Source organism: Bison bison, unplaced genomic scaffold (assembly GCF_000754665.1).
Source record: "Bison bison bison isolate TAMUID 2011002044 unplaced genomic scaffold, Bison_UMD1.0 scf7180017864043, whole genome shotgun sequence".
Classification (NCBI taxonomy): Eukaryota; Metazoa; Chordata; class Mammalia; order Artiodactyla; family Bovidae; genus Bison; species Bison bison.
In genome coordinates this window covers 7,410,028-7,434,617 of record NW_011494615.1, presented here as the reverse complement: position 1 = coordinate 7,434,617, position 24,590 = coordinate 7,410,028, and the positions used below count along the sequence as shown (strand labels likewise).

The window sequence follows — 24,590 nt, the reverse complement described above, 5'->3', positions numbered from 1 at the left end:
CGCTCAGTCCTGTCCGACTCTGAGCAACCCCATGGACTGCAGCCCACCAGGCTCCTCCGTCCATGGGATTTTCCAGGCAAGAGTACTGGAGTGGGGTGCCATTTTCAATCATCTCCTTTAAAAATAGGTTTTGTTCCAGACAAATACATTCTGACAAGAAGTTTTGATTATTGTTACTACCAGTGATAAACGTAGTATTTAAATAATGCTTTACACATCAGATGGTCTCTATGTGTTAATGTCTATACATGTTGAACTTAGTACATTAACTCCAATTTAACAGTGTATGTTTGTATATACAAAAGACATTACAAGACAGTTTACAAATAAGCATTTAAGGAAAATAAGATCCTGCACCAAGAATTCAGTCTCACCCACGGCCTTCTGAACAGAGGCTGGTGAGCTTGTAATAATGGGAAACTCCAAACCTGAATGAAAGCAGATGTGCGTTTTGCAGGATCCCACAGAAATTCAACTGCATTCAACTGGCTTGGATTTGTCCTTGTGTCAATTATTCCCACGGACATTGGAATATCTGCATTTTAAAAAGAAGTGACATAGGAACAAACCAATTAAAAGGTTACAACTAAGATGATTATGTGCTAATGAAACTATTCCGTCCTTTTTCCTTAAATGTTCTGCGTGGTCAATCACTTCAGCCTCAAAGCCCACTTACTCTGCATCATACTTTCTCCCACCATGGTTTGTTTCTATTTCATTTTATTAAGAAAATGAGGGATTGATGCCAATCAACAATGATCTAAATGATTTCAAACTCGTAAAATTTCTGGCTCAGTTTCACTAAGCACACACACACACAAACCCCAACTTCATTTTTAACTATAAAACAACTCAAGTCACAGGATCTGCTGACATCAAACCGTTCCCCACTCATCACACATGGTGTGGGGCTAGCGTATCAACATGGGCTCTTCTGACGCCACCTGTACCTAAGTCGAGGAGTCTGTCTCCGGGGCGATTCCACTTCCAACCTTCAAGTTGCTGATGCTCTGTATATTGGAGTCGTCGGTCATGGAATACAACTCTTATGATGCTCTACGGAATAAGAGGGGGAAATGAACACTTTCAAACTGTCCCAGCTAAAGAGCACAAGTGTATTCACTTCTTACACGTTAACCTATAACAGAAAAGCATACAAAAGCAAACTCTAATTTATACATTTTGCAAGTGTGCTGTCTTGTTCTTGGATACCTAAGTTATAGGTACAATTAATGATATTTGGTGCAAAGAATTCTAACTCAAATAACAAGAATAAAATGGTTTCTTAGGTAAAATTTTTATTAAAAAATTTGATATTATAATTCAAAATTAAGGTCTGTGTCCATAAGAAATTAGGAAGAGTTATATCTCTATAAAGAAAACATCAGGGACGACCCTGGCTCTCTTGTGGTTTGGGCTCTATGCTTCCAATGCAGGGTGCCTGGGTTTGATCGGTGGGCAGGGAATTAAGAACCACCCCCCAGCACGCTGCATAGCAACCGCCCCAAAGTGTCAAGAGCACGGGGTGAGGGTGGGGAACTGCCACCCGCCCCCGCAGAGAACCTATGTACAAAATTAATTTAAACTGCAAGTGAGGTTATCTGAGGTAAGCAAGGGAAATAAAACAGGAAAGCACACGGGTAAACGTCATCCAAACACTCAAGTTCGTTCCGATGGAAGGCTTTAACTCTACCCCACAAACTAGGCCACTCTCTGCTCTCCACCTATCCCTCCCTCACCTGCCACAGGTCTGGGCTGCCAACTATTATTTTGTTTCAGGGACAGGCTAACAGGTCATCAAAATGGATGCAGATACCATATTTGCACTAATTAGTGTTCCTGACACATTTATAAGTAACTGCTTCTCAGACTATGATGGAGTAAGATGATCTTATTTCCAGTAGACTCCCTGCTGGATGGAACAGGAAATAGCTTGTGAGCCATACACAGAAATATTACCATCAGTGCCCCTGCCTGCCCCAACACCACATGCTGTCCAAACCAAAGCTGATACGTACTTTGAAAAGAACCATTTACAAGCGCAGCGCAGAATATGTCATGATTTTGATTCTCTCGTATTTAGTAAGAACCAGATCAAACCCATGAATTCAGATAAAAATAGTTTGAGAATATACTAGTTTATAGTGCTGTACTAAACCCCTTTCTAGGTCAGACTAAGTAGCACAGTGAGGAACATGAAGGGAGGACCACACTTAGGAAATGACAGGATATAAAGAAAACCTCTTAAATGAGATTGGAAAGGGGAACAGTTGTTCTCTGGAAAGTGAAGTTGCATCCGACTCTTTGCAACCCCATTAACTTGAGCCTGCCAGGCTCCTCCGTCTATGGGATCTTCCAGGCAAGAATACTGGAGTGGGTTGCCATTTCCTTTTCCACAGGATCTTTCTAACCCAGGGATGGAACCTGGGTCTCCCGCACTGCAGGCAGACTCTCTACCATCTGAGCCACCCGAAGTTCTGGCTAAAAGGAGACAATGCACCTAGAGAATGAGCCACAGATAAAGGAGCCCTAACAGTAAGACAGAAACAGAACAAGCAGAGAGAGCATGCTCAATATTTTCAGCACATCAAGAAGTTCCCAAGCACCTTTGCTCAGCAACATTTGATCCCTAAAACTTTCCTTCAAGAGTGAGTCAAAGATCATGGGGGCAGGAAATTCAACTCTAGATGGCTGCAGAGTATTCTAACGGCTCTTCTAGCTGAAAAAGGATGTTGTCTTTTAAGAAATTCATCCTGAGGACTTTCCTGGTGGTCCAGTGTTTAAGACTCCACGCTTCCAATGCAGGAGGCACAGGTGTGATTCCTAGTTGGGGAACCAAGACGCCATGTGACGCAGCCAGAAAACCAAGAAAAAGAAATTCATCCTGAAGGCTCTGGCAGCAGCTAACTGCAACTCTGAATCCCAGACAAGCTCTCGTGACATGACTGGCTGTATTCACATCCACCAAGAATCAGACATGCGGTTTCTCAAGTGGTTGATCAAACTAATTTAAGACCGTTTAAAAAGTAACCCTGTGACTGTCACAATGACAACAGAGTTCACCCACATCATTCCTGAAGTAACATATTACTAGGCTGAATATTAACCAGGTGTGGTACAATTTGGCAAAGGTTTGCCAGGATGCCCAATACTTGTCTGACAATGATGAGCTGGAACCAGGTCATGCTGAGAGAATCAACACTGATGATAAACCTCCTGGACTCTGGAAAACGAGAGCTGTGAGTCTCCCTGACCAAACTCTATTTGTCACTATAGAGACTATGGTGACACTATCTGTCTATAGTCCAGCAGAGTATAACCAATCCAATGGGGCTTGCTTACTGGGAACAATGCTGACACCTTTGTAAAAAGGTGAATCTGATCAGTGTTTACCGCAGGTGAGAAAGCAAAATGAGGGAATTTTTACAAAGCTGGCTTGAAGCTTAACGTTAAAAAAAACTAAGATCATGGCATCTGGTCCCATTATTTCAAGGCAAATAGATGGGGAAAAAGTGGAAGCAGTGACAGATTTTATTTTCTTGGGCTCCAAAATCACTTCCAGGGGTGACTGCAGCCATGAAATTAAAAGATGCTTGCTCCTTGGAAGGAAAACTATGACAAACCCAACAGTGTATTAGAAGGCAGAGATAGCACTTTTTGACATAAGTCCGTAAAGTCAAAGCTATAATTTTTCCAGTAGTCATGTATGGATGTGAGAATTGGACCAAGAAGAAGGCTGAGTGTGAACTGTGGTGCTGGAGAAGACTCTTGAGAGTCCCTTGGACAGCAGGGAGATCAAACCAGTCAATCCTAAAGGAAATCAACCCTGAATATCCACTGGAAAGACTGATGCTGAAGCTGAAACTCTAATACTCTGGCCACCTGATGTGAACAGCTGACTCATTAGAAAAAACCCTGATGCTGGGAAAGATTGAGGGCAGGAGGAGAAGGGGTCAACAGAGGATGAGATGGTTAGATAGCATCATTGACACAATGGACATGAGTTTGAGCAAACTCCAGGAGATAGTGAAGAACAGGGAAGCCAGGCATGCTGGTCACAAAGAGTTGGACAACAACAAATGATTAAAAAAATACAGTCATCTGACTCACCCTCTAGGGAAACGACCAAACTCACTGATGCAGCACAGACATGACAGAGTCCACATGTAAACAGCACATGTGAGAACAGGTAAGTCTCCCCTCTCCTTCCATTCCAAGCATGCTGGGAGTCCTAGGAGTCAGGAGAGACCTGGGCGCTTACTCCAGGTTGGCAAGACGGTGCTCCAGCGGGGAGCAGCTCTCCTAGCATTGGGAGCTTTGTGCCCCTAAACGTTCAAAGGCTCTCAGGCCCGCAGTGCTGGACAGCTGCTTTCGGGACGCTAGGTTTCTCAGCATCAGTGCTCCTGTGCCCTCCCCACGCTCAGCTTCTGAAAAGGGACGGGCCTCTCCAACCGAGTGCCTCTCCGCACTGAGGGCCCAGCGGGCCTCCCTGGAGGAAGACGGAAGCACCGAGAGAAGTCCTGCTTCTCTCTCACTAACACAGCCCCACTGAAGTTTTCCCTCTTCCCACTGAAGCTTCTTCCATAACCCTTGCCCTGAAACGCTCTAGAGTTCTGATGTTACATTGTGTGGTGAGGGACAAGTGAAGACAAGAAGGATCCACCATCCATGATACTGCAGGAGCCAGGGTGGGTCTGAAAATCCTACAAGGACTGGGTTTGGCCTGGAATGAATGACTCTTCAGATACTCCAGTTGGGTGAAGAAATAGAATTTTACTTAAGAGAAATTTTAAGACGTAAAATAAAAGGATCTTTAGAAGCATCACAGTAACACTCACACTTGCTCCCTCAGTAACTTCTCCCTAAGGCACCTTTTAAAGAGAAATGAAGTTTTTGTCATTTCAGTTACTGAGTTTTCACCCTTGCTCAGCTACAGCTAACTGTTCTCTGGCACCTTGTTTCCAGAGGGCCTCAATATTTACTTCACTCAGTAACTGCTATAATTCCTATTTTACAGAGAAGTAAACCAAATATAGCTCAAAAAGTTAAGTTTTAATAAACCCATTACTTCCTTAAAGTGACATTAAATAATTTGTTAATAACTCCTGCAACAAAAACGAAACTCTTGCAGCAAAACTGCTATTGTTTTGAGTCGTTTCAGCATCTTTTCAGAATGTCAATGGAGGTCCTTACCTTTACCAGTTTTCCAGTGATCTCAGGCACATCTCCCATTTTCCGATTATCCAGCATTCGAATTTCGTAAGACTGACCTACATGTAAAAACTGGGTATCAAAAACAAGCCATATAAAGAATCTAACCCTGTGTATTCAGCTCTCTCTCAAACACACAATTAACCAGTGTTAATTTCTTAGAGAAGCAAACTTGGGTTGATCTTTCTCTTTCCTGCAAGTCACATCCCTCCCTCCTTCCACTCACAGAAGACTGACGAGTTCCTTGGTCACTTCACTTTCCTCTCACACTAGTTTCGTTACACATACACACATGATCTGAAACCAATTTTTCTTAACAGCTTTACTGAGGTATATCTTACATACCATAAAATTCACCCTTTTAAAGTGTGCAATTTTTTTTTTAGTATATGCAGACTTGTGCAGCCATCACTGCTATTAACTTTAGAGCACCTTCATCACCAGAAAGAAAACATACCCGTGAGCCCTCCCACCCCCAGCCCCTCGCAGTCACTCATCAATCTACCTTTTGCCTCTTGGGATTTACACGTGTGGCCTTCTGTGACTGGCTTTTTCACTTACGTGTCAGTCTTTCCTATTTATGGCCAAATTATTCAACTGAACACACACACCACATTCCGTTGATTCATTCAAGAGCTGACAGGCATCTGGGCTGTTCCCACTTTTGGGCTGTTATAAATAATGATACTAGCAACATCTGTGGACAGGTTTTGTATGAGCTAGGGTCAAATTTTAATCCTGGAGCCTTCTTCCTTGTGTCAGGTAAATCCAACTTCCATTTTGTCACTGCTCAATTTTGGGCCATAAAAAAACACAAGTAGATTCTCACATACCAATCTATTTAATTAGGAAAATAAGCTGCTGCCAAAAGTCAAGTAATATGCTCCAGATTTACTAAAAAAGATTTCTGGATTAACTATCATTAAATAATAAAAGTGACAGCATAATTTGATATGTAGAAAATTAGGAGTAATTAAAGAGGGCTTCTAGTCCGTATGAAGTTAAGGCTCTTTATGATGAAACTACCAATATCCTACCCACACTACACTGGGCTTACAAAAAAACATACAAAGGGTGTAAGATCATACGGTCAAAATATAAGTTACCAAGATACAACCAAATCACTCCAGGGCTGGTAAAGGAAAATAACTGCCATGTGTACCACTAAAGAATAGTCCTTACATTAGTTCAACACACCGAGAGATTAAACTAAAAAAACACCTGTATGGCAAGAGAGAGATTTTTTTCCTTTACAGTTAAATATGTAGCACACTAAACAATGGATCTGAACTGATCTTTTAAAAAGGCAGATGAATATCCAGGAGTGCTGGGGAGCTGCCTCCACTGCACACGTGCCCCTGGGACGCGCCTGAACCATGCCGCTGCCGAGGGCCCCAGGACCAGACCGCAGTTTCGGCATCTGCACATCCTCTATCAAGGGAGGGGTGTCCAGCACACAGAGTAGAGAGGCGACAGGCACCCGTATTAAAAACAGCCCTCGTACTAAATAAACCCACGCAAGCAACACAGGGACATCCCCACATATAAACAGCCCTCCCAAACCACAGTAGATAATTGTTTTTTTTTCCCCTAAACTCACAGAGTAAGAGAATATAAGTAAAATGGAGAAGAAGAGGAACCACTCCTAGTTAAAAGACCAAGAGAATTTCCCTGAAAGAATAAACAATGAAGCAGACCTCTTTGATCTAATAGACACTGAGCTCAAAAAGGAGGTAATGAAAATATTGAAGGAATTATGAAAGGCTATTGATAGAAATGCAGATTATTATAAAAAGGAACTAGAAACTATAAAGAGGGGCCAAGAAAAATTAGAAAATTCATTTCCTGAAAGCTAAAGTAAAGGCAATGAATACCAGAATGAATAATGCAGAAGAAAGAATAAGTGATCTGGAAGGTAGAATAATGGAAATTATCCCATCAGAAGAGCAACTAGAAAGCCAAATTAAAAAACAAAATGAAAGCAGTGTAAGAGACCTACCTATGGGATAATCTAAAGCATGCCAATCTACAGATAACAGGGGTTCCAGAAAGGAAGGAAAGAGAAAAAGGGACTGAAAATGTATTTGAAGAAATTATGGCTGAAAACTTCCCAAACCTAAAGAAGGAAACAGATATCCAGATACAGGAAGCATGGAGGATCCCAAATAAGATGAACCCAAAGAGACCTACACCATGACATAATAAAAATGGCAAAAGTTAAAAGGGGACTCCAAAGGCAGCAAGAGAAAGACAGAGTTCATTACAAGGGAACTCCTGTAAGACCACAAACTGATTTCTATACAGAAATGCTGCAGGCCACAAGGGATATATTCAAAGTCCTGAAAGGGAAAAATCTGCGACCTAGGACATGCTCTACCCAAGAGCATCATTCAGAACAGGAGAGATGAAGAATTCCTCAGACAAGTAAAAACCAAAAGAATACAGCAATACTTAGCCTATTTTAAAGAAAATATTGAAAAGTCTTCCCTACATAGTAGTAAAGAAGAATCTATAGAAAAGAGAAAAATCCACAATTAGAAAATAAATCACTTAAATAAGCTAGCACACACATTTAAAAAAAAAAAAACAAATTCCTGTGAAAGTGATGATAACCATAATGAACAGTGAAACGATAAACATCAAGATATAAAGTGAAAGTCGCTCAGTTGTGTCCAACTCTTTGTGACCCTATGGACTGTAGCTCCTCTGTCCATGGAATTCTCCAGGCAAGAATACTGGAGTGGGTTGCCATCTCCTTCTCCAGGGGATCTCCCTGACCCAGGGATTGAACCTGGGTCTCCTGCATTGCAAGCGGATTCTTTACCAACTGAGCCACCGGGGAAGTGGTGAAGATATTAAAAAAAGACATCAAAATCATAAAATAGGGGTGGGGAGGGAGTAAGAGAATGCAGACTTTTCCCCCTAGAGTATCTTTTGAGCCCATATGACTAACAGTCTAGGGAAAGGAGATAAAGGAAGCCGTTGATGTTCTTGAAAAACAGAGTAAGCACAAATCAAAAACAAAACAGTTTCATAAAAAAACAAAAAGAAGAGAACATAAGTGTAATACAAGAGAAAATCATGAAACCACGAAAGGAAAAACAAAGGAAAAAGAAAAAATATAAAATCAATGGGAAAATAGGTTTAAAGTGGCAATACATACATAGTTATCAATAATTACCTTAAATGTCAATGGATTAAAAGATGCAGAGGTGCAGGCTGGATTTAAAAAAAGAAAACAGAGGCTCAACTACACTGGCTGTAAGAGACCCACTTTAGGGCAAAGGACACACACAGACAATGAGAGGATGGAAAAAGCTACTTCGTGCAGACAGAGAAGACAAGGAAGAGGGGGCTGCAATACCCTTAACAGAGAAAACAGACTTTAAAGACAAAGGACACTGGACAGTGAAACAAGAACCACAGGAAGATTTTACACTTGGCAACGTATACGCACCTGATAAAGGAGACCCAGATACATAGACTAACAGACACAACGGGAAAAGCTGACAAGAGTGTAATAGCTAAAGACTTCAAGACAGAGAACCAGTAAGGCAACGGAGATCTTAAATGATACAACACAACAGGAGACTTAATTGATATTTTTAGGACATTTCATCCACACACACACACATAAAACCAGAATACACATTCTTTTCCAGTGCACATGGAATATTCTCTAGGACTGATCCACACAAGGGCACAAAACAAGCCTCAACAAATTTAAGGTCTCAAGGATCTTTTCTTACCACATTACCGTGAAACTAGAAATAAACCACAGTGGGGAGAAAAAAAAAGCAAAACACAAACAATTAAAGGAGACTAAACATTCTACTAAAAAATTTACGGGTCAACATTGTAAAGCAATTATACTCCAGTAAAAATTTAAAACCAAAAAACCTAACAGATTTCAAGGATGAAATCAAAGGGGAAATTTTAAAATACCTTGAGGCAAATGAAAATGAAAACACAACCATACAAAATCCACAGGACGCAGCAAAAGGAGTTCTTAGAAAGAAGTTCATAGAGATACAGGCCCTCCTCAAGAAAAAAAAACACTCAAACAACCTAACTTACAACTTAAAAGAATTAGAAAAAGGAGAACAAATAAAACCTAAGTCATCAGAAGGAAGTACACAGTAATTATCATAGAGGAAACAGAGACTAAAAAGCACACACAAACAGACACACAAAACATCTCCCCACAGGAACTTCCCTGGTGGCCCAGTGGCTAAGACTTCACACTCCCGATGCAGCAGGTTCCCTTGGTCAAGGAACCAGATCCCAGATGCCACAACCGAAGATCCAGCAGACTGTAACTAGCGACCCAGCAGGCTACAACGAGAGATCCTAAGGCCGCCACAAAGAGTGCCCGCATGCCACAGAACTGCGGAAGACTTGGCACGGCATCCCCCGACCCCCCACGCCGAGCCTTCTACAAACCAAAGTCCAGGACCAGATGTCTTCACAGGCGAATCTTACTGAACATACAAAGAACCTATACTAACCCTTCTCAAACTCTTCCAAAAGACTGAAGAGGAGGGAACACTCTCAGGGACATTCTATGAAGCCACCATCAACCTGATACCAAAACCAAAGATACCATGAAAAAAGAAAGCTACAGGCCAATATCTTTAGATGAATACAGATGTAAAAATTCTCAACAAAGTATTAGCAAATCGAATCTAACAACACATAAAACAATCATATACCACAATCAAGCGGGATTCATCCCAAGCTCACAAGGATAGTTCAATATATGCAAATCAGTCAATGTCATGTACCACATTAAAAAAGAAAAGTCAAAACCCACATGGTCGTCTCAATAGATGCAGAAAAGCCATCTGACAAAATTCAACACCCAAATGTATACCAAAATGGGTATACACAGAACATATCTCAACATAATAAAAGCCATTTATTACAAACCCACAGCCAATATAATAATTCAACAGTGAAAAGCAGAAAACATTCCTGCTAAAAACTGGAACAAGACAAGGATGCCCACTGTCACCACTTCTATTCAACTCAGAATTGGAATTCCCTGACACAGCAATCAGAAAAGAAAAAGAAATAGAAGGTAACCAAACTGGATGGGAAGAGGTAACATTGTCCCTATACACAGATGACATGATACTGAAAATCCTAAGGATTCCACACAAAATCTACTAGATCTGATAAGTGATATCCAGCCATCAAAGTAGCAGAATACAAGATTAACTTTCGGAAACTGGTTGCACTTCTTTACACTAACAATGAAATATCAAAAACAAAAAAAAAGTAAAAAAAAAAGTACCCTTTAAAATCACAACAGCAAAATACCTAGGAAAAAATCTGACCAAGGAGATGAAAGACTTATGTGCTGAGAACAATAAAACATTAATACAGGAAATTAAAGATTCAAAGAAATGGAAGCTACCCATGTTCTTGATTGGAAGAATTAATACTGTTAAAATGGCCATACTACCCAAAGCAGTCTACAGGTTTAATGCAATTCTTATCAAATTACCTATGACATTTTCTACAGAACTAGAATAAATAATTAAAAAATGTATACAAAACTATGAAGACCCAGAATTGCCAAAGCAATCCTGAAGGACAAAAAAGACAAAACAAAACAGGAGGCACAACTCTTCCAGACATTAGACAATAAACAGCATAGAACAGCACTGCCACAAACACACACACGGATCAATGAAACAGAGAGAGCCCAGAACTAGACCCACATACCTGCAGTCAGCTGTCAGCAAAGGAGGAAGATTATAACAAGCGGAAAAGTCTCTTCAGTGAGTTGTGTTGGGAAAGTGGACAGTTACATGTAAATCAATGAAGTTAGAATTCATACCATACCACCATGCACAAAAATAAACTCAAAATGGCTTAAAGATGTAAGCTTAAGACATGACACCTGAACACTCCTGGATGAGAACACAGACAAGACATTCTCTGATATAGATCATACCAAATATATTCTTAGTCTCTCAAGGCAGATGAGAACAGACAAGACATTCTCTGACATCAGTTCAGTTCAGTCACTTAGTCATGTCTGACTCTTTGCGACCCCATGTATCGCAGCACGCCAGGCCTCCCTGTCCATCACCAACTCCCGGAGTTCACTCAGACTCATGTACATCGAGTCGGTGATGCCATCCAGCCATCTCATCCTCTGTTGTCCCCTTCTCCTCCTGCCCCCAATCCCTCCCAGAATCAGAGTCTTTTCCAATGAGTCAACTCTTCGCATGAGGTGGCCAAAGTACTGGAGTTTCAGCTTCAGCATCAGTCCTTCCAATGAACATCCAGGACTGATCTCCTTCAGAATGGACTGGTTGGATCTCCTTGCAGTCCAAGGGACTCTCAAGGGTCTTCTCCAACACCACAGTTCAAAAGCATCAATTCTTCGGCGCTCAGCCTTCTTCACAGTCCAACTCTCACATCCATACATGACCACAGGAAAAACCATAGCCTTGACTAGATGGACCTTTGTTGGCAAAGTAATGTCTCTGCTTTTTAATATGCTATCTGATGCTGCTGCTACTAGGTCGCTTCAGTTGTGTCCGACTCTGTGCAACCCCATAGACGGCAGCCCACCAGGCTCCCCTGTCCCTGGGATTCTCCAGGCAAGAACACTGGAGTGGGTTGCCATTTTCTTCTCCAGTGCATGAAAGTGAAAAGTGAAAGTGAAGTCGGTCAGTTGTGTCTGACTCTTAGCGACCCCATGGACTGCAGCCTACCAGGCTCTTCCGTCCATGGGATTTTCCAGGCAAGACTACTGGAGTGGGGTGCCATTGCCTTCTCCGAATATACTATCTAGGTTGGTCATAACTTTCCTTCCAAGGAGTCAGAGTCTTCTCCAACATAGATCATACCAAATATATTAATCTCCAAAGACAATAGAAAAAATACACAAATGATATCTTATCAAAGCTTTTGCACAGCAAAAGAAAGAAAAAAAAGAAAGTTTAGCTGCTCAGTCATGTCTGACTGACTCTTTGTGACCCCAAAGAGGCTCCTCCATCCATGGGATTTTCCAGGCAAGAGTACTGGAGTGAGTTGCCATTTCCTTCTCCAGAGGATCTTCCCGGCCCAGGGGTCGAACCCAGGTCTCCCACATTGTAGACAGATGCTTTACTGTCTGAGCCACCAGGAAGTCCTTTGCACAGCGAAGGAAACCATAAAAAAAAAAAAAAAAGACCACCTACAGAATGGGAGAAAATACCTGCAAAAATAAATGGGCTTAATTTCCAAAACATACAAACAGTTCATAACACTGAACAATAAAAAAAAAAAAAATAACCCAGTTGAAAAATCGGCTGGAAACCTAAAACCGAAGAAGAAATACAATGGGCAACAGAACATGCAAAGATGCTCAATTTCACTAATTATTAAGAAACACAAGTCTGAAGTAAAATGAGGTACTACCTCACACAAGTCAGAATGCCATCATGAAAAAGTCTACAAATAACAAATGCTGGAGAGGGAGTGAAGAAAAGGAAACCCTCCTACACTACTGGTGGGAATCCAAGTTGGTGCAGCTACTATGGAAAACAGTAGAGAGTTTCCTCAGAAAACCAGAGTTACCATATGATCCAGCAATCTCACGCCTGCAGATATATCCAGACAAAACTATAATTCAAAAAGATAACTCCATCCCTATGTTCACAGGAGCACTATTCATAATAATGAAGACATGAAAATAACCTAAATGTCCACTGACAGATGAATGGATAAAGAAAACGTGGTCTATATATAATGGAATACTAGTAAGTGGTTAAAAAAACAAAAGAGCCACGTAACGCCACTGGCAGCAACATGGATACAAACAGAGGCTACCATACTAAGTGAAGTAAGTCAGAAATAGAACAGGTACCATATGACGTCACTTATGTGTGCAATCTAAAAAACAAGAGAACCTAGCTATGAAACAGCAGCAGAGTCATGGCCATAGAGAACAGACTGGTGACTGCCAAGGGGGAGGAGGGCGGGAGAGGGATGGTTTGGAAGTTTGGGATCAGAGACAGGAACTAGTATCTGCTGTGCTGTTGTTTAGACACTACATCGTGTCTTTGCGACCCCGTGGACTGAAGCCTGCCAGGCTCCTCTGTCCGTGGAATTTCCCAGGCAAGAATACTAGAGTAGGTTGCCATTTCCTTCTCCAGGGGATGTTCCGAACCTAGGGATCGAACCTGCATCTCCTGCTTGGCAGGCAGGTTCTTTACCATTGAGCTACATGGGAAGCCCAAACTAGTATATATAGAATGGATAAGCAACAAGGTCTTGCTGTATAGTACAGGGAACTATATTCAATCTATCTTGTCATAAATCATAATGGAAAAGAATGAAAAAGAATGTATAACTGTATCATTCTGCTATACACCAGTAATTAACACAACACTAAGTTAACTATACTTCAATTTAAAATTCTTTTAATTTAAAAAAAAGAATGAATCTTTGATACACCATTATGTATCCGAAATTATACTCAACCTCAGGAAGTTAGAAAACAAAAATTAACAAAATGTTTGTGCTAATTATCAGATCAACAAAAAAAAATTCAATTAATTAAAAAAGACAAGTCGGTAAAAATGGGGGAGAAATAAGAACATAAGATATGGAGAACAAGTTAAATACTGCATCTTTTGACTCAGTTCTGGTTAGTAAGAGGAGGAATATTCGCACCTCACATCACACATAGAGGACTAGCTCTTACACAAAAAGAAAAGAACTCCTAAAAAATTGTTAACAAATGCCCAATGTTCCTAGCAGAAAATGAGTAAATCATGTGAACATGTGGTTCACACTAGAGAAGGAAAAGCCAACAATTCTTAAACATATTAAAAGACATCATACCCCTGGGAATTCCCTGGCGGTCCAGTGGTTTCAACTTGGCAAGCTCATTGCTGGGGCCCTGGGTTAGATTCCTGGTCAGAGAACTAGATTCCCAAGAAGCATGGCATGTGCAAAAAAAAAAACAACAAACATTTGACCTCCACCAGGGACATCCAAGTTAAACTCACAATAAAGTGGCTTTTCACCTAGTGGGTGAGCATGAATTCCTCAGTTTGAGATGTCTCAGCTAAAGGGAAACAGCCACTCTCATCTGCAGACAGTGGGGGCGGAAATGATTTCAGAAGCAGTGGTCACTCGCTGGAGGTTCTGAAGGTAGAGCCTGCGCGTTTTCTGGTGTAAGACAGGGAGCAGCTGAGAGCTCCTTCAGGTTTTTGGCAAGGGAAATCCCTACACGGGGAAGAGCGCAAGGAGCAGATCTGTGGGAGAAAACCAAGACTCAAATGGGGCCGTGCACATTTGAGTCCGAGAGACCTGCTGGGTATTCATGTAGATAGTCGAGCTGACTTACAAATTGGACAACAAGCCAAAGAGAAGCGGCCTGCGAGACAGGAGGTGAAGCTTTCTCACCAGGGTTGCCTCGCGGTCTTCAAAATCTCAGAATTCTCAGGGCTGAAAAGGTGAGAAAGCTCCATGTTCCTATCTTCGTCTGTATTACTTGCCCTCCTCAACCTTAGGACACTTCTGTGCTCAATATCAAGTTCCACCTGTTTCCACAGAGATCAGAATTTGCTGCTCCTGTATTAAAGCACTATAGGTTTTTATTCTTCTCAAGACTCCAGTATTCTTGCCTGGAGAATCCCAGGGACAGAGGTGCCTAGCGGGCTGCTGTCTATGGGGTCACACAGAGTCATGACTGAAAAGACTTAGCAGCAGCAGCAGCAGCAGCAGCAAGTCAAAAGCAGATTAAAAAAAAAAAAACTAACACTTAACATGCTTCAAATGATTTCCCTTTTGGAAACTACAGACGCTATGTATGTCCTTGCTTTCCTCCTTCAGCTTCATCCTGAGTCTCTCACTATTTAGAAATCCCTCCCAACAATTTCATTCAATGGCAATACCCACTGAGAGTAACAGCCAATGATACCACATTTTATTGGTTCAATTTCTTCTTCTATTTGATCTCTTCCCATAATTACCTTAATAACACAACTTCTAGGTTTGTTCCATTGATCTACATTAGTCTAGGTTCTAAAAGAAATATAAAAAGGGTCCCACTACCAATGAAGAATAAAGTTAGACAAACTAAAATATGCCATGAGTTATGAGTCTTATTTTTAGCTTCATCTTCTGAATTTACCTTTAATGAGCTTTCTTTACTCCCTTCTTAGCTTAGAGAAGCAAGAGCACTGACAGAATTAAAAAATGTAACTGTTACAAGTTCATATCCCCACCCACCTCTGAATATAGAGTCTAAGATGGACATGTACTCCAGGGCAACATGGAGCCCAAGATGTGACAGACCCCCCTGGACTAAGTTCAAAGCATTTATTTCTAAGGCCCTAATTCAGAAGGTTATAACAAGAACAAAAGCTAACCTTAAGAAAATCTACAACAGTGTGAAATGAAATATTACTGGGGAGGAGTGGAGAAAAAGCTACAGAAAGAATGAAAAGGATGAGCCAAAGTGGAAACAACATCCAACTGTGGTTGTATCTGGTGCTCAGATGTTGCAAAGACTATACTGCATCAGTTCAGTTCAGTCGCTCAGTCGTGTCAGGCTCTTTGCGACCCCATGCAGCACTCCAGGCCTCCCTGTCCATCACCAACTCCCGGAGTTCACCCAAACCCACGGGTAGACTCTTCAAATGGAGAGCTCCCCACTCGAGGCTCCACAGTGGGACTACAGGTTTTTACTTCATAATGTCAGAGGTTTAAGCCTTCTCCTTACCGAAGAGCTGAGAAGGACAGCTACCCATGCATAACCAGGAAAACACCAACACAGTTTAAAATCTCTATTTTTATTGGTCAATAAAAACTGACACTCTAAAGCATCAATACAATTGGAAAACTTGTTTTAATTTCTACCCAACTGTGAAGACTATACAGAATTTACTTTCTCTGTGGTGTTACACAGTGACCAGTATTTTTCAGCAACAGCTGCTCGGGACCCAGATGGGAGACTACTGGTAGGAATGACCGAGCCATGGCTGAAGAAGGGCTGCACCTGTGTGTCAAGCCTCCTCCGAGGAACCCATTTATAAGAAGTGGTAGTGAGAGGATGTTCACATATTTACCTGAATATCTGAAGCAATAAAAAGGTGAAGTACTTCCCCGGTTGGCCAGTGGCTAAGACTCTGCACTCCCAACTCAGGGGGCCTGGGTTTGATCCCTGGTCAGGGAACTAGATCCCACATGCTGCAGCTCAGAGTTCGCATGCCCCAACTAAAGAAACCACATCCTGCAACCAAGACTGAAGATTTTGCGTGCCACAACTAAGATCCGGAGCAGCCAAATAAATAAATATATATATATTTAAAGTGAAACACGGTCCCTAGAGCAGCAGCATCAACATCACTTGGAAACTTGTCACAAACGTAAATTCTCTGGCCCTCCTCCAGACCTACTGACTCAGAAACTTTATCAATCATGTTTTGATAAGCCCCCTGGGGGATCCCAATGCATGCTAACATTGGAGAACCACGGCTTTGTGAAAAGCCACAGATATCCATTCAGTTTATATTCTTTCCACCACAAAGTATTCAGGACCTTCTTCTGGGAATAACTTGTCTACGTCAAAATTAAGAACTAAGTGAATTTAAAGCTGTTTCAATTACATATTCTTTACCAGTAACCAAAATTCACTTAATAGTCATTTCCTTATGTAACAGGATTGTACATCTTTTTAACAGTCTAGGATAGCTCTGGCTCCAGTACACAAACATGCTCCACAAGTCCACTTTTCTTCATATATATTCATTACACTTTTGTGTAGTCCATACATTTGAATATACATATATGTGCATTCACACACACACATGCGTACATGCAAAGGCTGAGGGTTCATTAGGTGCCCATTTTAAGACTCAGCTTTGACTGGGCCTTCAGGGATAAGCTAGGAGGCAGGACTGTAGGATGCAGAGTGTTTTTGTCTAAAACCTGAAGAGAAAACGCCAGCCACACCATGGAAACGGCTCTGATACACAACAGTGGCCCATCCTGCACCACTCTGGAGCTTACTACCTAGTATACATCCGTCTTGGCTGGTGTGTTAGCTTCCTTCTGCTGCTGTAACAAATTACCACAAACTCAGTGACTTGAAAATTATACAAATGTATTACAGTTCTAGAGTTAAGAAGTCTAAAACGGGTCTAGAGGGCTACAGTAAGGCTGTCAGCAGGCTACATTCCTTCTGGAGGCCGTAGGGGGAAAGCTGCTTCCTTTTCTTTGTCTGCTTCTTGAAGTAGTCTCCAGCCATTGGTTTGTGGCAATGTTCTTCCCTCCATCTTCATCTCCCTCTGACACCCAACTCTCCTGCCTCTTTCAATTCTAAGGATCCTTGTGATTTCACTGGGCCACTGGATAATCCATTAATAATCTATTTCAATAGTTTTAATTAAATCATACCTGCAAAATACCCTTTGTTATAAGGTGCTTTCCAGGTGACACAGCGGTAAAGAATGTCCCTGCCAACGCAAGAAGCGAAAGGGACGTGGGTTTGATCCCTAGGTTGGGAAGATCCCCTGGAAAAGGAAATGACAACCCATTCCAGTATTCTTACCTGGGAAATCTCATGGACAGAGGAGCCTGGCAGGCTACAGTCCATGGGGTTGCAAAGAGTCAGAACCAACTGAGCATCTTAGCACAGCACAGCAATCATACTTGCTAACAAACCCGGCAAAATTTCTGAATTGGTAGGCAGCTATCTAGTCCCAGGGTTGCATTCTAACACTTTGTAAAAACTGCTCATAATATCTGCCACACGAAACTAACATGTCAGCCAAGATGATTAAATTTAGTCTTCCAATACAATCAAAAACCATTAAAGCTACTGAGTTATAAATAACAGTAAAAACAGCAAAAGCTAGCATTGTGCTTCCTATGTAACTCAATTTAATTCTCACCTACCTTAGGTGGGGGTTATTAAAGAATTTGCTGAAATGAGCAAGCAGTAGAATGGGATCTAAACACAGGCCCAGGCCCTAGAGATGGCTGATGACAACCGCTCGCTGCTACCCTCTACCGCTCACTCTACCACACACAGAAAAACACTCAAACCGTCAGTCACAGCAACCAAGAGAAACATTTAAAAGGAACAACAGGGTATCTGAATAGTGTGTGTAAGGACATCCCTAGGGAGCCGAGGTGCATATATCCTGGGCACTTATTGAAAAGCAGGGATGCCAACTTCTACCATCTACTTTAGGAATGGAAGTTCTCCCTTCCATTGTATCTTTTAGTGACAAGACCATTAGATTCATCATAACTATGCTTAAGTATAGTTCAGTCACCACAGGAACCAATAAGTTTATTGCAATAAATAAAATGTTAACAATAAAATTTTTTTATATACAAAGAGTGTCATAAAACAAGATTACAATCTTCACAGGTGTCTATAAAGGGTTCTAATTCAATCGCTACCTGAGCTGAGCAAGCAGAACTAGATAACTGTGAAAAGAGCTTTATTGTATACCCTTTAATACCTTTTGAACTTTGAACCATGTATATAAATCTAGTTAAACTGTTAAAATTTTAAATGGTGACAATTAACTCAAAATTTAGAAAACACTGGAACTATTCTAGTAAAGAGACCTGGTGGTTAAGAAAACCAGATTTGGAATCAAACCTCTGGGGTTAAATCTCTATAAAAACCATAGTCAATCAAACAGGGTAACTGGAGGAATAACTATTGTTTTTGGTAAATAAGGCAAATTCCCACGGCAAGTCATTTTCCTTTGGTAGAGCTTAAGAGTTAATTTGAACCTAAGAAAATTAACTTGTGAGCAAATCTGAATAAAAATCTAACTCCTAAAAACCAGAAGACTAAATAATAAATTATGTCAACACTTAACAGTGACACCATCAAAGCTGACACACAGATGATACTACACTACAATGGGTCATTGCGATACATTTCACATACTTTGCAGCAACTTTTCAGGGTAATGTCACTCTGTGTGGGTCAGTCACATCCAGCTCTTTGAGACCTTACAACTGTAGCCTGCTAGGCTCCTCTGTTCACGGGATTTCTTAGGCAAGAATACTGGAATGGGTTGTCATTTCCTCCTCCAGGGGATTTTTTTTCCCAACCTTGGATTCACATCCATGTCTCCTGCATTGCAGGTGGATTCTTTACCACTGAGCCACTTGGGCAGATGCTAGCTAAAAAATAATCACAGGATTCTACTGGAACTCCTAGTTAAAAATTAACCAAGCCCGATTTTCATTTTCCACATCTACACCTGATTCTTTTTATATTTCAGGAAAGGCTTCTGTAAAAAATCAGAACTGTACATGCACAACTGAGAATGTCTCCTTTTGAAAGGTGAATCTAATCAGCTTGCTTTGCTGAGGGATCAGATCAAGATGGTGGAGGAGTAGGATGTGGAGCTCACCTTCTCTCACAAATACAAAAAAACCCCATCTACATGCAGAACAGTTCTCACAGGACATCTACTGAATGCTTACAGAAGACCTCAGACTTTCAAAAAGGCAAGGAATCCCAAATAACTGGATAGCACACACAGAGAGAAAGACAAAGGGATCTAGATAAGACCTGCACTTGTGGGAGGGAGCCGTGGAAGAGGTAATGTTTCCACACGCTGGGAAGTCTCCCTGGCAGGGAGATCATCAGACAGAGTGGGAGCTTTGGAGCCTCAGAGGAGAAGGCGGCAACCGGTGTGTGCAGCGCAAGACTGGGAGAGACCCGCACAGAGGGCTGGTGCCTGGAGCAGCACTCGGCAGCCTGAGACGCTCCGCAGCTGGGGCAGACTCGGGCTGGGTGCTGGGGCGCAGGCTTCAGAGGCTGGGTCCTGGGGAGAGGATGACGGCCAGCACACACTGAGGAAAGTGGCGGCAAGCATCCCAACCAAACTGCACGCCAAAAACAGAGAAATTAAACTAACACAAGCTACACAGAGACACTGCCACACATAAATAGCCCACCAAGGCCACAGTAGATAACTTTCTCCTAAACTCATAGAGCAAGAGAATATAAGTAAAATGAAGATGCATAGAGAGTCCCAAATAAGGTGAATCCAAACAGACTCACACCAAGACACACAGTATTCTAAAAGCAGCAAAAGAGAGTCCATTACAAGGGACCCCAAAGCTACCAGCTGATTTCTCCACAGAAACACTGCAGGCTACAAGGGAGTGGCAAAATATATTCAAAGTCTTGAAAGGGAAAATGTGCAACCTAGAATATTCTATCCAACAAGACAATCATTTAGAATGGGAAGAAAAACAGAACTTCTCAGATAAGAACTAATGAATATAGCAATATTAAACCTATCCTAAAAGAAATATTGAAAGACCTCTAAATAGAAACAAGAAGATAAAGGAAGGAAGAAATTACAACTGGAAAGTAAATCACTTAAATTAGCCAGTATACAGAGCAAAAAGAAAAACCTATTTATAAAAGTGAAGATAAACACATGGAACAGAAAAAGAATAAAGATGAAGGCATAAAAAAGGACACCAGGAAAAAGAAAAAAAAAGGACACCAGGGACTTCCCTAGTGGTCCAGTGGCTAAGACTCTATGCTCCGGGGCTCACTCCCTGGTCAGGGAACTAAGTCCCACGTGCCACAATTAAAGGGTTCACATGCCACAGCTAAAGATCCCACACGCCACAACTAAGACCCTGAGCAGCCAAATAATATTTTTAAAATAGTAAACAGAAAAGGACATCAAAATCATAAAATGTGGGCAGCTCCCGGGTGGTCTAGCAGTTAGGACTTGGCACCTCCACTGCCAGGGACCTGGATTCAACCCCTGGTCAGGGAACTAGATTCTACACGTTGCAACTGAGAGTTCATATGCCACAACTAAATATCCCACATGCCTCAACTAAGACTCGGGGGAGTTACATAAAAATGTTTTGGAGAAAAAAAAAATCATAAAATACAGGGAAGGAGAGTAAGAAAATGCAGGTTGTTCTTCTTTTTTTAAAAGCGTGTGTTTGAGCCTATATGACTATCAGTGTAAAGCAAGCAGATACAAGGGGTTAACATACTTGAAAAACAGGGCAACCACAAATTAAAAACAAACAATAGATTCATAGAAACCAAAAAGAAGAGAAAACAAGCACAAGAGGAAATCATTAAACCACAGAAAGAAAAAACACTTCAATTGGAAAACTAGGTTTAAAACAGAAATAAATACATAAGTATCAATAAATTACTTTAAATGCCAACAGACTGAATGTTCCAATCCAAAGAATGAGTGGCAGACTGGATAAAAAACAAAGAGCCTAGAGAACTCCCTGGCGGTCCAATGGTTAGGACACCATGCTCTTACTGCTAAGGGCCCAGGATCAGTCCCTGATCAGGAACTAATATACCACAAGCCACATGGCACAACCAAAGAAACCCCCAAAACCAAGAGCCTACAATGTGCTGCCTATAAGAGACCCACCTTAGGGCAAATGGCACACATAGACTGAAAGTGAGGGGATGGAAAAGGATATTTCATGCAAACGGAAATGATAAGAAAGTGAAAAGTAGCAATACTCGCATCAGACAAAACAGACTTTAAAACAAAGGCTATAAAGAAGGACACTAGAGGGCTTCCCTGGCAGCTCAGTGGTAAAGAATCTGCCTGTCAATTCAAGAGACAAAGGTTCAATCCCTGATCCAGGAAGATCCCACATGCTGCAGAGCAACTGAGCCTGTGTGCCACAACTTCTGAGCCTGCATGCAGCAACCACTGAAGCCCGCAGGCTGTGCTCTGCGGCAAGTGAGGCCACCACAGGGAGAAGCCCACGCACCGCAACCAGAGAAAAGCCCAAGCAGCAGGGAAGACCCAGCACAGGCAAAAACTAATAACATTTTTAAAAGCACACTGCTGCTAAGTTGCTTCAGTGGTGTCCGACTCTGTGCAACCCCATAGACGGCAGCCCACCAGGCTCCCCGGTCCCTGGGATTCTCCAGGCAAGAACACTGGAGTGGGTTGCCATTTCTTTCTCCAATGCATGAAAGTGAAAAGTGAAAGTGAAGCTGCTTAGTCGTGTCCGACTCTAGCGACCTCAAGGACTGCAGCCTACCAGGCTCCTCTGTCCATGGGATTTGCCAGGCAAGAGTACTGGAGTGGGGTGCCATTGCCTTCTCCAAAAGCACACTATATAAAATAAAGGGGTCAATGTAAGAAAATACTTTTATACTCACCGAGATATATACACCTAATATAGGAACACTCACGTACATAAAATACTAATGGACATAAAGGGAGAAATTTATGGAAATACAATATTAGTAGGAAACTTTAACATTCCACTGACATTAATGAACATAACTTAAGAAACAGAAAAATCAATAAAAATAAATCAATATCAAATAAATTGATTTTAAAAAATCAATTATATGCTAGAACAGTTAAGACTTGATTATTTTCAGGACATTTTTATCCAAAAAACTCAAAACACAGTCTTTTCAAGTGCACATGGTTTATTCTCTACAACTGACCACATACTAGGGCACAAATCAAACCTCGACAAATTTAAGAGTATAAGCATTATTTCAAGAATCTTCTTTGACCACAACAGAATGAAGCAAGAAGTCAACCACATGAATAGAAATAAGGGGGAAAAAAATGATTTCATGCAGACTAAACAACACGCTACTTAAAAAAACAATGGGTCAACAATGAAATCAGACAGGAAATTTAGAGAAAACTGACTATGACAATATAACCATACAAAATGTATGGGATGCAGCAAAAGCAGTTCTGAGAGGGAAGTTCATAGCAATAGAGGTCTTCCTCAAAAAAAAGAAAAGTCTCAAACAACCTAACCTATCACTTAAAAGAATTAGAAGAACAAACAAAATGTAAAATCAGCAGAAGAAGGAACTAACCAAGACCAGAGAAAATAAGCAGACTAAAAAGGAGTCACTAAAATGAAGAGCTGGTTCTTTGAGAGACTAAACAAAAGTGACAGGCCTCTGACAGGGCTCACCAGGGAGCAGAGAGAGAGACCCATATAAACAAAATAACAGACCAAACAACTCTCAACTGATACGACGGACACACGAAAAAGCCTAAGAGAGTACTATGCCCAATTATATATGCCAAAAAATTCAACAACCTAGAAGAAATGGACAAGTTTCTAGAAACATACAGCCCCTGAAAACTGAAACAAGAAACGTAATTTGTACAGAACCTTCACTAGAAGTGAAATAGAATTTGTAATTAAAAACAACTCCACAAACAGAAAGTACAGGACCAGATGGCTACCAAACACACAAAGAACTTATACCGATTCTTCTCAAACTCTTCCAAAAGACTGAAGAGGAGAGAACACCCCCAAAGACGTTCCATGAGCCACCATCACTCTGATAATGAAATCAAAGATACCACAAAAAAAGAAAGTTACAGGCCAGTATCTTTGATGAATTTAGATGCAAAAATTCTCAACAAAATATTAGCAAACCAAATCCAAGAACATATAAAAAGGAATACACATCATGACTAAGTTAAATTCATTCTAGAGTCACAAGGATGGTTCAGATATATGCAAATCAACGTGATACATCACATCAACAAAAGGCAAAAGCCACATGAGAAGCATTTAACTACCATTCACAATAGAAACTCTTACAAAAGTGGGTATAGAGGGAACATATCTCAGTGTTATAAAGGCACTGATGACAAGCCCACAGCCAACATAAGAGTCAATGGCGAAAAGCTGAAAGCGTTCTTGCCAAATTCAAGAACAAGGCAAGGATGCCTACTCTCACCACTTCTACTCAACACAATATTGGAGGTACTTGCCACAGCAATCAGAAAAGAAATAAAAGGTATCCAAGTTAGAGGAGAAAAAGTAAAACTGTTACTATTTGCAGATGACATGATACTCTATACAGAGAAGCTTAAAACCTCCACATATAAACTATTAGAATAAATGAACTCAGCAAGATAATAGGATACAGGAATAATATACAGAAATCTGCTTCATTTCTTTACACCAACAATGAAATATTAGAAACAGAAAGTAAAGAAAAAATTCCATTTAAAACTGCATCCAAAAATCTTAGAAATAAATGTAGCTAAGAAGGTGAAAAACCTATATGCTGAAAACTATAAAACATTAATAAAGGACTGAAGATAATTCAAAGAAATGGAAAGATATCCCATGCTCCTCGATTAGAAAAATTAATACTGTTAAAATGGTAATACTACCAAAAGCAATCTTCAGATTTAATGTGATCCCTACCAAATCACCCATGACATTTTTCACAGAACTAGAATAATAAAAAAAATGTATATGGAGCCATGAAAGACTTAAAATCGCCAAAGCAATCCTGGGAGGGGCAGGGGGAGTGGGGAAGACAGGCAGCATAACTCTCCCAGACCTTCAGACAATACTACAAAGTACAG

The 24,590-nt window shown here is 41.0% G+C and overlaps 1 protein-coding gene across 1 annotated transcript in view; it reads right to left on the bottom strand.

Annotated features, from left to right (window-relative positions):
• UBP1 (upstream binding protein 1 (LBP-1a)) overlaps positions 1 to 24,590 on the bottom strand; it is a 60,435-nt gene that overhangs the window by 17,710 nt on the left and 18,135 nt on the right. Inside the window, exons 4-6 of the mRNA XM_010835580.1 lie at positions 5,194 to 5,270; positions 951 to 1,056; positions 429 to 535 (exon numbers count right to left, since the gene is read on the bottom strand). Coding sequence (XP_010833882.1) covers positions 429 to 535; positions 951 to 1,056; positions 5,194 to 5,270 — 290 coding nt within the window. The remainder of the gene's footprint in view (positions 1 to 428; positions 536 to 950; positions 1,057 to 5,193; positions 5,271 to 24,590) is intronic.